This window comes from Eretmochelys imbricata, chromosome 4 (assembly GCF_965152235.1).
Source record: "Eretmochelys imbricata isolate rEreImb1 chromosome 4, rEreImb1.hap1, whole genome shotgun sequence".
NCBI classification, from domain to species: Eukaryota; Metazoa; Chordata; order Testudines; family Cheloniidae; genus Eretmochelys; species Eretmochelys imbricata.
Genome location: NC_135575.1, coordinates 47,153,001 through 47,171,053, shown reverse-complemented (window position 1 = coordinate 47,171,053; position 18,053 = coordinate 47,153,001). Strand labels below are relative to the sequence as shown.

General features: G+C 39.3%; 1 protein-coding gene across 2 annotated transcripts in view; it reads right to left on the bottom strand.

Moving 5' to 3' along the window:
• Window positions 1-18,053, bottom strand: part of INTU (inturned planar cell polarity protein) — a 100,904-nt gene that overhangs the window by 45,141 nt on the left and 37,710 nt on the right. For both annotated transcript variants that reach the window (XM_077815202.1, XM_077815203.1), the window contains exons 4-5: window positions 15,082-15,285; window positions 8,987-9,105 (exon numbers count right to left, since the gene is read on the bottom strand). In XM_077815202.1, coding sequence (XP_077671328.1) covers window positions 8,987-9,105; window positions 15,082-15,285 — 323 coding nt within the window. The remainder of the gene's footprint in view (window positions 1-8,986; window positions 9,106-15,081; window positions 15,286-18,053) is intronic.

Below are 18,053 nucleotides of genomic sequence, written 5' to 3'. Positions count from 1 at the left end.
ACATTTCCACAAACGGTTACCGAAAAAACTGCTAGATATCTTTCTTTTTTTTCTAAATACAGCAGAATACTGGAACACACTAAAGAAAAGGCAGCAAAAAAAATTTCTGGAGAGTGCAAACAAATTAGAAATATTGTCCAGTTTTAAATTAAGATGTATTTATACCAATGATTTTTGCAAAACACACCCAGATTAGTCCGGTGAGCACTGGGAACAGTGAAAATTCTCTACCACGTGGGAGCTCCAAAAGGCTCTGTCCCCTCTTAGGTTAGAAAAATGCATTCTTGAACTACAAGGAGAGCATCCACTGAACCACCCTTTAACAGCTTTCCTCCGGTCCTTGCCTCTTTATTGCCTTTTCCTGATTTCTTTGGAGTGGCTACTGATAAGAGGGATGCTAGCTTTGCACTGCCAAACTGGGCCAGGAATAGACCACCAGATCTGGCACCAAGAGTATAAATATCTGAAGAAAAATGTGTCACTGCACATTAAGATGTAGAGCATGCTGTTAATAGCAATGAGCTTACAGACAGCAGCACTTCACATCCAACATATCTTATAAACTTCCATATAAACCATAACTTTGTATGAGCTGTATGTACAGGGATTGGTTCTTCAACCACTGAAATACAGTCATTTGTATTTAATGGTACAAAGCAATACTACAGTACGTAAAAGAGTGTCAGATAAGAAATGCAGAATATTTTTTCCAGTGGAAACTACAGGGAGAATTTAGCCAGGCCAAGTATAATGTCCAAGACACCAGGGTGAAAGCCCCTATTGTTACAAAATTGGCCTTGAGACAAACTACCACAAAGGAGAGGACTTGCTTTATGTTCCAACCAAAAGACTCCTGAAGTAACTCCATGCCCCATGTGGGAACCAGGTACTATGTCACAGAGATGAATGCAATCATCTCTTTCTGAGCCATTAAGGTGTTCTTTAGAGGTCTTCCACTTAGCTTACAAAATTAACAGGATTTCAGCAGAAAGTGGTACGGCTATAGACTCTAGGCAACATTTTCAGTGGTCAAACCCTTGGTTATATTCTCATATAAGAGACCCCACAAGTGACTTTAGCTCCTCAGTCTCTTTTGAAAATAGGACTTCAGCACTTTCAAAATTTTTTAGCTGAAATAATGACAAAGGTAAGCCTGAACCATTACAGTATTCAGTGTATTAATCACAGAAATATATGGAGAATGTACATATTTTAAATGGAGAGTGAAGTGGGACAAAAAAAGAGGGTTGGAATCCAATAATCTAGCTACCAGACTATCTCAGATTAAATATAACACCAACAGATTGAGTTTGTTGGTTGCTGCTAAACTTCAAGATGTTTTAGAAGACTATAAATCTCTCTCCACCTAAATCGAAAAGACTGAGGACGGTGGTCTTTGTGATTAAAGTACTATTGTATTGGGACTCAAGAAGTCTGGGTTCAATTTCTGGCTCTGCCACAGACTTGCTGTGCAACTTTGAGCAAATTATTTAATCTCCCTCTGCCTCAGTTCCTGATCTGTAAAATTTGAGTAACAATATTTTCTAAATCATGCAATTGCTGTGACAATTAATTCATTAACGTTTATGAGATGCTGAAATACTACCCTAATGGGGGACATGAAGCCATAAACAGTGGGTATTAGTGGGTGTAACATCCTGCAGTCATAATGGTACTGAAGTTTTCACAGACCACAGTTTCCAAGTATTACTTTCCCCACCATTCCTATTATAGCCTTAGACATTTTAAATAGCAACTTAAGATATCACTGTATCAAAGTGAAATAAAGTTATAAAGAGTTCAGTTTAAAATTTAAAAAAGCAAATAATTTCAGTTTTCAAGCTCTCTTTCTATGATTAAATCACTCTATTTGGTTCCAATATTTATATTGTATAATAGTCAGTAATGAGTTATTATAGAATTAAAGATCATTGCCATTCACCAGCACAAGAGTGACCACCATAGTCTTCTCCAACTTAAGGTATTCTAATGTTCTTTACAAACAAAAAGTTAGACACTAGCAGTGAAGTAAATATATATAGAAAATAGAAAACACAGCAATTCATTATATACTCAGCAACGATTCATACATGAACAGAGATGAAAATCAAAAGCTACTTTTCTGACTGAGGAAACGTTGGACAGAATACTGGTATTTTCTATTACATTTTTCAAACAATATGTAACAGCCTCTAGAAGCCATAAGAAATGATTTTACACTTTAATTTTTCATCTAAATTTGGGAAATATAGTTCTTTACCAGCAAAAGTCAGTCTAAGTGTTCATGGATTTTGTAACCTTTTCTTGAGGGTACAAGAATAGAGAATGTGTAGGACATCTAGAAATAGGTTGCCTTGTTTTAAGGTATTTTTTAGACAGTTTGGAGCTGTCAGAAAATGCCTCTGTGGGAGAATCTCCATTCAGCATCCATAAGGATTTACAAGAAAATCATATAATTACTGGCTATGACGGATGAAGTGTGAGTCAAAGTACTGATACCTATATGGAATGTAAGAGGATGCAAGGGAGAACATATGTGCAAGTCCAAGAATTAGTGGGGGTAAGTATCTGGTGCCTAAAATATGCAGACTAGGTATATACTAATGGTTTGTGAATAAATGAAGCAAGAAAGCAGCGTACACTAGAAAAGAGAAGCTATAGTAAAGGGAGAAGCATTTTCACAGCTTTTATAGGCTAGACTGTTATATCATGGTTAAAGCAGGAGGCTGCAATTCCTCAACCCAACGGCAGAACACCCAGTTGCATCAAGGAAGCAAGATTGGAAATGAAAAAACCCAACAAATATTAAATCAATCAAAACTAGCAAATATTAACTGTTTTGTAAGCACGAAGTGCCAGAAGCACTTTCAACAACATAAGACAGGAGGAAAACTTAACCGAGATGTGCTGAGATTGCCTCAAAAAAGGAAAGAGGTTGTCATTATTCTTTATCGCTTGTATTGCGTTAGTGCTAGACACTGCACAAACACAGAACAAAAAGACCTTTCCTGCCCCAAAGAGCTTACACTGCAGGACATAATCTTCATGTTGCTTTAAAAAGCAAAAACAACTCTCCTCCTCCCTTAGCTCCAAACAAATTAACTTTAAAGAAACGCTGTTAAGTAAATTCAGATTTTAAGAGGAGGACTTAGTCTCAGTCTGGCACATGCTGCTGATGTTCAGCGTGAATAAACTATACTTCAATTGAATCAATAATTGCCAGAGCATTAGAATGCATTCACACAATGTAGGGAGACACAAAGAAGAGGCAGTGAAGATAAAGTAACATAAAAATATTAAAAACAATGCTAGCTGTTCTCCGCAGTTTAATGTTGTGATGCTTAAAAAAAAAAAAGCACTCTATAATGCTTAGAGCAAAATGGAAGGGTACAGTGCCCAATATCTTTACTATTTACACTACATCAATGACAAAGTGATGGCAAAGTGTAGTCAATGTATTTACATTTTGATATGTTTCAGAGTAGCAGCCGTGTTAGTCTGTACTCGCACAGACACACCCTTGGAATCCCGACCTGGGATATTCTGTCTACTACCCAAGAGCCATAAACCTGGAAATCCTGGGCGCCCCATCATCTCACGCATTGGCACCCTGAGAGCAGGATTGTCTGGTTATGTAGACTGCCTCCTCAGGCCCTACGCTATCAGCACTCCCAGCTATCTTCGAGACACCACTGACTTCCTGAGGAAACTAGAATCCGTCGGTGATCTTCCTGATAACACCATCCTGGCCACTATGGATGTAGAAGCCCTCTACACCAACATTCCACCCAAAGATGGACTACAAGCCGTCAAGAACACTATCCCCCATAATGTCACGGCAAACCTGGTGGCTGAACTTTGTGCCTTTGTCCTCACCCATAACTATTTCACATTTGGGGACAATGTATACCTTCAAATCAGCGGCACTGCTATGGGTACCCGCATGGCCGCACAGTATGCCAACATTTTTATGGCTGACTTAGAACAACCTTTCCTCAGCTCTCGTCCCCAAAGACCCTACTCTACTTGCGCTATATTGATGACATCTTCATCATCTGGACCCATGGAAAAGAAGCCCTTGAGGAATTCCACCATGATTTCAACAATTTCCATCCCACCATCAACCTCAGCCTGGACCAGTCCACACAAGAGATCCACTTCCTGGACACTATGGTGCTAATAAGCAATGGTCACATAAACACCACCCTATACCGGAAACCTACTGACCGCTATTCCTACCTACATGCCTCCAGCTTTCACCCAGACCACACCACACGATCCATTGTCTACAGTCAAGCTCTGCGATACAACCGCATTTGCTCCAACCCCTCAGACAGAGACAAACACCTACAAGAACTCTATCAAGCATTCTTACAACTACAGTACCCACCTGTTGAAGTGAAGAAACAGATTGACAGAGCCAGAAGAGTACCTAGAAGTCACCTACTACAGGACAGGCCTAACAAAGAAAATAACAGAACGCCACTAGTCGTCACCTTCAGCCCCCAACTAAAACCTCTCCAACACATTATCAAGGATCTACAACCTATCCTGAAGGACGACCCATCACTCTCACAAATCTTGGGAGACAGGCCAGTCCTTGCCTACAGACAGCCCCCCAACCTGAAGCAAATACTCACCAGCAACTACATACCACACAACAGAACCACTAACCCAGGAACCTATCCTTGCAACAAAGCCCGTTGCCAACTGTGCCCACATATCTATTCAGGGGACACCATCATAGGGCCTAATCACATCAGCCACACTATCAGAGGCTCGTTCACCTGCACATCTACCAATGTGATATATGCCATCATGTGCCAGCAATGCCCCTCTGCCATGTACATTGGTCAAACTGGACAGTCTCTACGTAAAAGAATAAATGGACAGAAATCAGATGTCAAGAATTATAACATTCATAAACCAGTCGGAGAACACTTCAATCTCTCTGGTCACGCAATTACAGACATGAAAGTTGCAATATTACAACAGAAAAACTTCAAAACCAGACTCCAGCGAGAGACTGCTGAATTGGAATTCATTTGCAAATTGGATACAATTAACTTAGGCTTGAATAGAGACTGGGAGTGGCTAAGTCATTATGCAAGGTAACCTATTTCCCCTTGTTTTTTCCTTCCCCCCTCCCCCCACTGTTCCTCAGACGTTCTTGTTAAACCCTGGATTTGTGCTGGAAATGGCCCACCTTGATTATCATACACATTGTAAGGAGAGTGATCACTTTAGATAAGCTATTACCAGCAGGAGAGTGGGGTGGGGTAGAGAAAACTTTTTGAAGTGATAAACACCCATTTTTTCATGGTCTGTGTGTACAAAACATCCTTACTGCATTTTCCACTTTATGCATCCGATGAAGTGAGCTGTAGCTCACGAAAGCTTATGCTCAAATAAATTGGTTAGTCTCTAAGGTGCCACAAGTACTCCTTTTCTTTTTATATGTGTATATAAACACAAATACAAAGCACCAGTAGTAGCTCCAAAGATAAGGCTCACAGCATAATTTACTTTCATATCTATTTTCTATGAAGAAGATTTTTGATATGAATAAGTTACTTATTTTAGTATCAGGTCAATACAGAAACTAATGCTTTCCACAATTTCTCTAACAATGACCCACGACAACCTGATAAAATAGAAACCAATATTTAAATAAAGTAAAAGGAAGAAGGGCAATTAGCATTATGTTAAATGCTCCATCTTAGGTACTGAAGTTCACGTCTCGTTGAAGAAGCAGAATTCAGACCTTTATTTCTATTTTTTTGGCAGGAGTCAGTTTTCTGTAAGACTTAACAAGGTATCAGCATATCTATTTTTAGGTAGCTGTGCCTAGTCTACTGAAAAAGGTAGAAACCTACATTTTTTATTAAATGAAATCTTAGAATTTTCAGAATGTAGTAAACACTTTGGAGTCCCTATGAAATCGCTAATTCTACCAGTTTTGTATTTAAACAACAACAAGACTTTCTCCTTTTGGTGCTAAGGGCAGGTGGCGTGTTATTGTTGTGATTTTTGAGCACTCCATTGTGGGTTTTCAGTTAGGCCTTTACAGTCTCCACCATGGAAGATGTTCCAGAAGTGACTTGAGACTAACAGCCCACTATCCGTGTCCAGCTCTCTGTGCTGGGATAGCTGTAGTCTGCATCTGTCAAACTGGGCAAGGGGATATATACTGCATAGTCAGAAATGAATTATTTTCAGACACTTCCACCTTCTTAAAAACAAAAATTACCCTTTAGTTTAGACCAAGCATAGAACATTTCAACCCAAAAGGAGAATTTTTCAGAATTCAGAGTGACCGCGGTCACAGAGGATGCTCCCTCACCCTGGATTTCTCTTTGCAAGTAGACTTCACACCCTCTTACCTAAGTTCACCACAATGTACTTTATTTACCATAAGGTTTTCCCCAAATTTCACTGTAGCTCTAGGCACAGGGGAAGAGGGTGGAGAGAGAGATCTCAACCTCTCTGAAATCCTAGGTTTCTTTGCCTTTCCTTCCAGCCTTCCCTTCTCCCTTCCTATCTTCCATTTAACAGTCCCCAGCTGACGAGCTGAATCTCTTTGTTAACTGGTTAATCACCCAGTCCTAATCAATTATCTCCCAGTTTGGCCCATGTGGGAGCTGTTACAAAGTGCAAAGAGTGATGAGCTAGCCCTAAGCTACCCCAACTCTGTCACACCCTCACTTAGGTACATCAGGCATCTGACATGGACATCCAATGTCAGGAAGGCCACTGTACATGATGCATACCTCTTAAACCTGGCTCTCTTTGGATTCCCTATGAAGCTGGTAGATGAGTTTAACTGCTAAGCATACAAACAATAAAAACAATATCCTAAACAACTAGATTATTTTATTCTAATTATGCTGTCTATACTAACTATATTACTTGTTAAACTAAGGCACTCAATATTTATTTTGAGAGAAGGATCCGGAGAGGTTCACATCCATGGGCTGCAGCAGATGGAAGGAACTAAGGTGGCAGAGGGCCCCATGCCCCCTTTAATAGCTTTGCCCTCATAATGTTTGGGAATGCTGAGGAAAGAGGTAAGTGGGATGCACCAGTGCTCTAATGGGCGCTGCTATGAGAAGGTTCCAACATCTGAACTGCACCAGCTGGTGCTTCCCTGGAGTGGGAATATGCAGAGGACACTCAAAGAAGTAATAATGAGTTGCATAAACTGGAAAAGGTCATAGCCTTTCCATCACACTTAAGTCTTATCTACATAGGAAAGATTTTTCTGTGTAACATCAGGTGTAAATTTCAATGAATGTAGTTACACTAGCATAACCATCCCCCACCCCAAGAAGATACATTTATTTTGGTACAACAGTGCCTTTTTTCAATTTAGCTTATGTTGCTTTGGAAGGGTTTTAACCTGAACTAGAAAAAGGCACTCACACCAGAATAAGAGTGTCCACACTGGGGATTATATGAGTATAACTATATACCTGTATAGCTGGTAAAACTTTCCAATGCTTCCTTAGAAAATGGCTGACAACAGCAGTTCTTGTGCTAAATGCTTTTTTTGTGCACATGTGGATGTATTCTACCATCCAGTACATATCCACGTTATAGACCAGGAACATCAGTCACTGAAGATTACCACATATCACCAGTTCACTGTGACAGGTTTGATACTTAGACACTTACGGACTGATGTGACTGGCACAGAACATATAAATCAGGGGTCAGGAGGGAGTAACATGAAGTAAAAATGGAACCTACTTCTAGTTTGTGAAGATGGCTGATCCTCATTATCCCTCCTTTTCCTTCACTGGCTTCCTATTCCCAAAGATTTCTTCTTCCCATTTTTATACAGCTTCATTAACTTCTCTCTACCTTACATATAACCAGGGCCCCATGTATTCTCTGGCCACATCTACATTTGGAGGTAGGGGCGTGATTCCCAGCTCATGTAGACATACTTTCAGTAGCTCTCATTGAACTAGCGGGATAACAGTAATAGTGCAGTCATGGTAGCATTGGCAGCAGTGGCATGAGCCAACCACCCTGAGTATGTACCCAAGAGGTCCAGGCTGATTTGTACTTAGGGTAGTTAGCTCATGCTGCTGCTTGCCATGGCCGGTGCTACCACGACTATACGACTATTTTTAGCTATGTAAGCTAGTGTGAGTATATCTATATGAGCCAGGAATCACACCCCCAGTTCCACGTGTAGACATACTCTCAGATTCTAAGGCTGTGGAATTTGCCAAGCAAATGTGTTCTACAGTTTAAGCTTTCATTTTTTAAAACTATTATGCCTCAGATTTTATGGCTGAGAAGAAAATCTTGAACTTGAAATGTGAACTAAGTTTAAAACTGTTGCAATCTCGTCTTCTTGAGTCTGCAAACAGACTTAAAATAATGGGTGAGATTCTGTGCTGCACCTCCAAAGATGATGTAGTTACGTGCTGACAATACAAAAATCTTTGACAAATCAAAAACACACAAAAATTTGGGAAATAAAATAAATTTAATATCAAAATTAATAAATAGGAGTTTATGTACCGACTATCACTCATTTTAATATGTAACTGAGTTAAAATCTTAGTTTTTTAATTTAAATTAAGCTGCTACAGAATGTCCAGTCTACCTTACTAAAATGATACAGAATCCAGGAATCTTGCTAAAGAATTTAGATCAAGCTTGACTGGGAGTTCATAAGACCAGATTCTGTGATACGTTACATAGTATACTAAATTTCTAGCCACCGAGACCGAAAGCAAAGAAACAGACCAGTATCACATAACCATTCACAGTACAGCCACATTAGGCAGACCAACTTCAAGCAGGCTATACCAAATAAAACAGTACTGATTAAAAGGTATTACTGATTCTTGTTTTGACTAGGCATAATAACAAAGCCTTATGTACAGATGTTTTCTTCAGTATAAATAAAAAGAAAGGGAAGTTAAAAAATAAATAAAAAGGTTTTGTATTAAATTGAAAATACTGTTACCTGATAATGTGGGCTCCAGTCACATTTTCCAGCATATCACAGAGAGTGAGAAATATTCCTCTCACACTTTTCAGCTTTTGGGATGCTTCTGATATGGGGTATTGGTAAAGAATTTCTTGCTGTCAGGATACCAAATTATTAGTCAGTTAAGCAAAGGAAAAGATTGCTAAAGAAAAAGTATATCCGCAACATCAGTTATTTTAGACCTGAAAAATTTTATCACATACCTTCCCAGTATATTATCTAGCACTGGTTTGTCAGGGCATTTCCAGACCTTGCTACAAACTTGCAAAGTTTTTAAGCATGTATGTTTGGAAAAAAGGTTTTTGTAAAACTTTACTATGAGGGAAAATATATTCAAAAATTAAAAACAACATTTTGCAGAATTTCACATCTTAAAAATATTTTTGTCATTTTAAAAGACGACAGTCCCGTGGAATCTGATTTGTTCGTGTTTGTACAGCAATCTGAACATGTAATCTATCCCCTAAATGGAAATCTGTGAACCCCTTACTCACAATGGCAAGCATTTACTCATACTAATAGAACCATGGTGTTCTTCATTTTTCAGTTATGAGTTGTGGGTTCACAGCCCCTCTAAAGATCAGGCCCTAAACTACAACATAAATACACAGCCTTTCTACACAAACATCACTGATGATATATTTACTTATAAACCAAGATATTAGTAGGTACATACTGAAAAAATTCATAGGTCATTAACTAATATGGTGTTGAGCATGCAATTGTTTACACATGGGTGCACAGGAACAGAAGTCTGCCTGAGGGCAAGAAATTGCAGAATCAGTAATTGTAGGGGTAATAAATCTTTAGGTAAATTATTTTACCTGATTCTTTCCACTCTTTTAAATTCCTAGGTTCTTTAAGGGAAATCCTGTAGTTACCTATTTTACATAACAGTTATATTAATTACTTCAGAAACCTTTAACTTAAAGCACTTTTGTGTGGGAATAATAAACTAAATAAAGGATAATGTCCACATACTTGGTGCAGTTTGTCAACCCATGAAATGTTCAGAGCTAATAACTGATACCTATAGAGATACGGCAACCTATACAGTGTTTTCAATCTTTACTAGATGGCCTGGAAATAATCTAATTGAAATAGCAAGTCTACCCAAGATAGAGAGGTCAGGAGATACTATTAAAAATTAAATTATCTTTCTTAACAAATAAAAGCAACAGTGAAGTCATTAACTTTTTTATTTCATATGACAAAGCACATCCAGACAGTGCCAAAAGTTTGTTGGGAAATTTTATTTTCAATCAGACTAAAAGAATTTCAAGTCTCACTGTTGAGAGAACTGGCAAGCTCTGCCACTCTCATTCAATTTAATTTGCTCTATTTTTAAATACTTATTTGTAACAAGGATTTTCTGCATCAACCTCTCATTAAGAAAAAAAGCCTTTTCTAATTACAGCATTGCAATGAGTTAGAAAAAAAGTCTTTTCTTTCCCAACGAACAGGGACCTTTACACTGTTCATTTGAGAAATAACTATACACTTTCCCAGGGAAAGAAAAGACAAACATAACAAAAGATCCAGCAGCACCATCTATATATTAATGAGTTAGTAAGGTTTAGTATCTATCACCACACAAGCAGATCAGTTGTCTTCCAAGCAAGTTGAAAAGTGTCATTTTGTCTAAATGGTGCAAAGGCCAAGGACAACTGAATTAATAAATTACAAAGTAGTTAATCTTAAAAGAATACAATATTTTGTGAACCGAACACTAAAATATTGCATGGAAATATTTTTTGTCAGTAAATCCCACCTCTTCTATTTCCAGTATCCTTACTTCTCATATAATGAACTGCAAAGAAACAGTTTGCTTTAATCAGAACAGTCTTGGCACCAAGAAAGATGGCTGAAAGGACTCCTGTCAAAATAGAGGTGACCACCTAAAAACCTCCCACAACCTTCCAACACAGGACACTGACAAAGGATGTTTTAAGTTGTTCTTACACCGCAGTGAAAGGAGACAACAGTCTTCTGCTTTGCTGTACACAAGAAGACTGTGAGCCCTGCAAGATTCATTCAAAAGCTATTAAAATAGGAACTATTACTGCCAAATTTACATGGTAAGTATTTGTAAAGGCCAACAGGGTCTCATTAGTTGCTCAATAATGCTTGCTTTACATAGAAACTAAACAAATTCTTCCAATACTGATATCAATCATTTAGAAAAGACATGAATAACATTATTCTCTTAAAACATGACGTCACTGGAAGACTGTCCAAGTACAGAAATCTGTTACAGTGGAATAAAATATTTACTCTGTTCTAAAAAGCCCAGCTGAGACCCAGCCTGCCAGCTGAATCCGTGATTACATGGAAGACTAATTTCCTTGTAGGGAGATGACTTTTACATTATGATACAACAGCCAGAGCTCTGTGAGGCTTAGGATTCTTTAATTCTGCTTTTGAGTGCCCAGGGCTCATAACTGGGAGAACCTAGTATAAATTGCCATTATTTACTAATGAGGCTAAGATGTGGTCTGCACACCAAACCAGCCACAAGATAGAGATGAAAAGCCCAGTAATGGATCACTTATAGAAGACAGATAGACAAGTTTCTTCAATTCTAATCCAAACTACTGTAAACTCTGGAGTCTGGAACACCATATCCTTATTCATTCATTGTTAATAGGATAACATTAAGGACAATTTTCTCCAAAAGGCATGGTGTTCTTTTGGTAAAGTTTGTGTTTTTATGAACTCAACTGTGCCATTTAAGCACAGGACGGCATTAGTGGCTGTTTACGATTGCACTGCCTCTGGGGTTGCTCAGAGAAGAATTTATCCCTGGAATGCAGGGGGAGCAGGCCAGCTGCAACCTCTTTTTCAAAGGTGTAGTGTACTACTCCTTACGCTGTGCCAATCCTGCATCACAGAAAAGTGTGGAGAAGGGATAGGACAATGGTGCCATGTGGGGTAGCGAGGGAGTGGCCCTCACATACCCAAGTGCAGGGACTGTAACTGTGCCACATCTAACAACCTCCTAATGAGGAAACTAGTAGCTCTGAAACGAGATAAGCCTTGGTTATCCTTGTATTTTTCACTATTTTAGTAATATTAAGTTTATGTTTTTCACCTAGACAATGCTGCCTCTTTCTTTATAAGACAACCGTCTCTAGCCTTATCATATTGGATGAACGGGGACAAGGAGCTGCAGCATAAGATTTTGAAAAGAAAAATTAACCATTTGCAACATGTTATAAGTGAACTTTGATTAAGCTTCTTATTTTTATTTCATTGCCAGTTGAGAGTACCTTATACATTCTTATTGTGGGAAAATACCAAAGTGAGAAATGTTCTGAAATTTTCTGTACATTAATGGGAGAAGTCTTAGGTTGCAAAAAACAGAAGAAAGTGAACTAGAGTGGTCCTGAGGATTTATAAAAGACATTTGTATAAACTACTTTGTACCATAGCCACCTCTGATAGTGAAAGTGTAGTCCCCTAAATGATATGATAGAGGCTTGAAAAGCAAAGCTTACAGCAGGGGCTCTCAAACTTCATTGCACCACGACCCCCCTTCTGACAATAAAGTTACGACATGACCTTGGGGCGGGGGGAGGGAGGGGAGGGTGCATCGGAGCTTGAGCTGTGCCGCTCCAGGTGGGGAGAAAGGAGGCCACAGGCCAAGCCCTGCTGCCCCTGGTGGGAGGAGAGGGGGCTGTAGCCTGAGACCCATTGCCCCAGGTAGGGATGGAGCTCAGGCTTCAGCTCCAGCCCTGGGTCCCAACAAGTCTAATGCTGGCCCTGGTGACCCCATTAAAATCCTGACCCACAGTTTGAGAACTGCTGGCTTACAGTATTATAATGTAGCCTTTATCCCAATGCGGGGTGGGAGGGTAAGAATGTGTGTGTTTTCAAAGAACATTACTAGGGTTGAAAAGTTAGGAAATGCCATATTTATAGTTGCCTGTGTCGCGTTAATTCTGCCCCCTGTCTGTCCATCCTGAACACTGACTGAAGCAGGAGTCCTGCAGAAAAAAATAATATGAGACAGTATCATAAGGCATACACACAAGGGGCTGAATTAAGTAGTTGTAAATCTGACATATCCTAACTTTCAAGAGTTTGATTTTGCAAACTAAACAATATTCTTTAATGTAGGAGGAAGGAACAGCGGTTAAAGTAATTTCTTAAGTTACCTTCCTCTCCCTCACAAAGAAAAAAGGTAAAAACAAATTCCTTTATGTGCACCTGTAACACTCTCCACTCCATAATGCATTATCAGAAGAGTTTGAACCCTAACCGTCATCATTGCAGTGAAGACAACTGCCACTTAAACTACAGGACAAATTGCATTAGTTGGCAACTGGAGAAAGTTGTTATCCCAGCAGAGGGATGGACCACTAGAGATTAGTCAGCAGCAGGAGAGGAAAAGAACATAGCCCGTCCCAGCTCTTTCTCTCACCTGCTACCCTGGGAGTTTGGAAAGCTCCTGCTCTATATAGTGCCCCAGAGTGAGTGAGGGGAAATAGGCTCCTTGGATCAAGTGTTGAGTCCAGGGGCAATTTAGGGTAGGGAGCCTGGTTGCTGCCCCATGTGATGCTCCTAAAGCAGCCCTGGAGTCATGTTGGGTCCAGGGCAGGGATAGAAGCCCAGCCCATCTCAACTATCTCTCCCTACCTGCTACAGCAGTTCTGATAATTCCCAGTCATTCCTCAGGCAGTGTGCGCTGCGGCTGCTTTGTTTACAGAATGAACCCAACCTTAGAATGTTCGTGTCTTCAGTTATACTTGCACTCTGAAAACATATTCCTGACAAACGTAAGTGAGAGAAAGGAAATAGCAATTCTCAACAGTTAATATTTCAGCAAAAACTGAATGGAATTTCATAGGACAAAGAAAGGGCATTTCTGGAGCATGAGGGTGTTGTCTGTGCCTAATATCAATGGTCTGCTACAAACAATGGAAATGTTAATGTTTCTCAAAGAAAAGGTCCCATTAATCCTTTATAATGGAAAGTGCTAGGCAACTTAAATATAGGGTTTGCTACCAGCTTCTCCCATAAAAAAAATTCTGATGAGTTGGGATGCTTTGTACTTGTATAGTGCTTTACATTTATAAAGTGATGTTCAAAGCAGCATGATAAGAATATGGCAGGTAACTGTTAAAACCTGAAGATAATCCTTCTCACTTTATTTCTGTGGGCCTATTTCTATTATTCTATGGTAATGTTCTTTATGGAGGGACTGTCAGCAGTGCTTCAAAATGCAATTAAAGATTGTAAGATGGACTCCTAACTTTTTCCTGGAATTTCAGGCCTGATTTCTATAATAGACATAATAATTTTGCAGACACTTTGACCATAAGAGGGAATCACTTACAAAAGTATTAGTAAACATGAGGTACCTTTATTTAAAGTCACAGCAATTGACATCATTATAATTAGACTCAGCAGAATCTAATTTTTAACTTTTTGCAATTTAGACTAATATCAATTTGTATTTTTAACTTTTTATTTTTTAAGTATTTTAATTTTTAGTTGCAGGAAATTAAGATGAGGTAGGGTAGGGGTTAGGGCAGCGCTGACAGTGGGTATGCAGCGGCTGTGCAAGGGGCTCTCTCAGCAAAGCAGAGACCCCTACCCAGGTCTACAAGGAGGGGAAGAGCCCCCACCTGGGGAGGCCACCTTGTTACTGTACATTTCCTGCACAGGACAGACCTTTTCAGAAGTGGAGTGGCCTCCCCTGCAACTGAGAGCTTGTCCTCCTCCTCCTTGCAGCCCTGGCCAGGGGTCTTCTGCTCTGCCACACCAGAACTGCAGCCTTCCCAGCACCTTGCACCCACATGGATCCAGCATCTTTGGCTCTGTGGCTGCACCCTCTGTGGCTCCACTGTCACGGCTCAGCTCACTCAATCCCATGACAGCAGAGCTGCAGAGGGCGTACTGCACTACTACAGGGCTGGTGACACCACATCCCTGCAGGTGCTGCACTGACTGTTATCGATGGGTTTTTTTAATCGATTTGAGTGTGTTATCTGAAATCAACATTTACTGACATCTATTGACTAAATTGAATCTTGCCTGTCTTTTGCTTCATTTGGTTGACCACATACCTCATCCTTAGATGTTTCAGAGTCCAATTTTAGTGTGAGGTACATAACAATATGAGGCATGCCTTGGATAGCCAGCTGAAGGTCCATATTATCTTCTCCCCATAGAAGCTTGACAAGATTGTTCATAGCTGACTGTGCCTGTTTATACCTTTGTTGAGATGTTCCTTCATTCTCAAAGACTGAAGTTTCAAATGTAAGTTTCACCTATTAAAATAATTAAATATATTATAAAAACGGTGCTGTTCTTAAAGTCATGTTTAATGTCAAATAAATAAAAATATATTTTGGCTTTAAGAAGAGCTGTAATCTCCTCTATCCTTTTTTATGGTTGAGAGAGTTCTCTAAAAAGAAATTTTTAAACACATATAAAAGACATAAGCATTGAAAAACCCCTGTGGTTTGAAGAAAGCCACTTATACATTCAACATTATATAACCATGTATTACCAATGACAAAGCCAGCTATTAAACGCTTTATAAAACGTGTGAACTAGGCATGTGGCCTGATATGTTTTCATACTTGATTTTTATGGTTTTAAAAACAGAAAAATACAGTTCCTGCTCTGGATTTATTTGAGCACCCAATCTAGCACCACCATTTTGAAACATTATTACATAACTTGTTTCAAAATGGCATCATTTACACATTTACATGTTCTTAAGGTTCTTTTTCAAAAGTATTTCCTTAACATTTTAAACTCATCAGTTTAGAAAGGTACATTAGTACAATGTAACCTACCTTGGTTGGACCATAAACCACCAACAACCTTTTAGTAAATTTTTAGAACTCAGTGGCCACTGAATTCTTCACCACAAACTAACTTGCCAGTACATTTTCATTGTTCCTTGCCATATCAATTTTTAAAAAAAATTAACCAGGAAAAGAAGTGCTGTGCTGATTTATGATTGGACGTTAACAACTGTCTTTTATAGACCATCAGTAGAAAGCACAAACATGTGTTGTGTTACCTGCTGTCCCAATTCTTCCAACAATCAAAGCACTACCAACTTGCTCTCGAGAGCATGTGACACTCATTTATAAAAAGACAAAATGATTAAATTCATTTTACAAAAAATTGTACAGTTGACAACTATTTTAGACTACTTTCTTTAAAAATAAGTATAATTTTTAGCTTTGGGTATATACACTGGAATTTTAAACAACATAAAATCCAAGCATAAGTTTGGTTTGGAACTGGATTCTTCATTTTTTCAAAATTTATTTTTAAATCTGCATCTTTATGTACAGTAGGCTTCTGAAAGTAATTTTAATTATTTTAAAAATGATGAAATTAATGAATAAAATTCTTACTTTTAATGACAACTGCACATTAAGTATGGGAGAGGGAAAACAAAGGAATTTTTATTTCTTGTCTGAGCCTAAAATTGTACCTTTCAGAAAGGGGAAATAAAATGTTTTACCTTCTTGGATGAAGACTTGTTTGCCCATTTGGAAATTAACTTCAAAATATCTGATCAGACAAATGTTCCAAAGGCCGTATACTACATGCTAAAATGCTGTCTCCATTTAAAGCCAATGGGAGCTTTGTCATTGACTTTACTGGAACCTTGATTCTGTCCAGTGAACTAGAGTAACTGATGTGAGAAAAAACGCTTATGCTTCCCCAATAGCAATTAAGCTTAAGAAGCCTGAACAAAAGCAAGTAGTGTGTGTGGAAAAAAAAAATTCAAAAGAAAATCTAGCAAGCGATATGGACAGTATACAATATTCATGCTTGTCAACAAAGAGCAGAAAAGAAGACTATCAGGTACTGCAACCATTTCTACATCTGACCCTCCACCTCCCCATCCCAGCTTACTCCCTTTCCACCTGATGAGCTTCTCTTCTCCCATTCCTGCCACTTCCAACCTCTTCCTCTTTCCCCTTGCCCTTTTCTCCTCTTTTGGGCAGCACTGCATCCAACTCTTCTTCTTCTCCCCCTCCATGCTGCTGTCAATTCCTACCCATCCAGTTCCTCCCCATCACTCTTCCTTTCTCTCTGATTTCAACTCGTGGCTCTCCCTCTTCCTCTCAATATCCCACTGATATCTTCAGTGGCTTCAAAGTTCCATTTTGATGACCCACCCACCCTCTAGTGACCCATCTTCTCACCCTGACTTCCTCATTTGACCTTCAGCCTTGGTTCAACTTACCCACTCACCAAATGGACATTCACTTGAATAATCTTCATCAAGCACTACTTTCATCTCTGATCCATCACTGAGTTCCCCCTCTCTGACCATCTGACCATCACCCATCTGCCCCCTCCCTCTCACAGACCCTTCAGTTACTTCTAGTACAGGAATGGTGATGACTTCTCTTCTGCTTTCTGTGTCTCTTCCCTTTCTCCCATTGATATGGTTGTTGATTCTCTCCACACTTAACTATCCTTCACCTTTGTCTCTTTAGCCCTCTGTTCTGTCACTGCCACCCACAGCTCTGGCTCACCCCTAACACCTGCTTCTTTCACTCCTGCTAAGTGTATCTTGTGGAAAACCTGTGCCCATGCTAACAACCTTCACTACATATATGTTCTCTCCTCTTTCAGTTCTGCCATTTTCCTAGCCAACGGATACTCCCACCCTACCTATCCTCTCTCAAACACTGAGATGTTGACTCTCCCCTCCACTCTGCCAGCGATGCCACCCTCCAGCAACCATTTGTTATATTTTCAAATAACACTGTGATTTCTCCAGTGCTGCCCCATATACATGTGAGCTCCGCATAAACATCCACAAAACCACCTCATTGTCCTCCTTCAAATCTCCCATTTAAAACTCCCCTTTGCTGTGAGGTCTACAAAAAACTTGATAACAGAGATGCAGCTGATGTGCTGTGACCACTGTTTATCATGCTCTCATTGTTTCTCTGGACTCCCCCATTTGTCTGTGTCTACCTCTCATCTCTTATCATACATAGAATGTACATTCTTTGGGGCATGGACAATTTTTTTGTTCAGCATCTAGCACAAT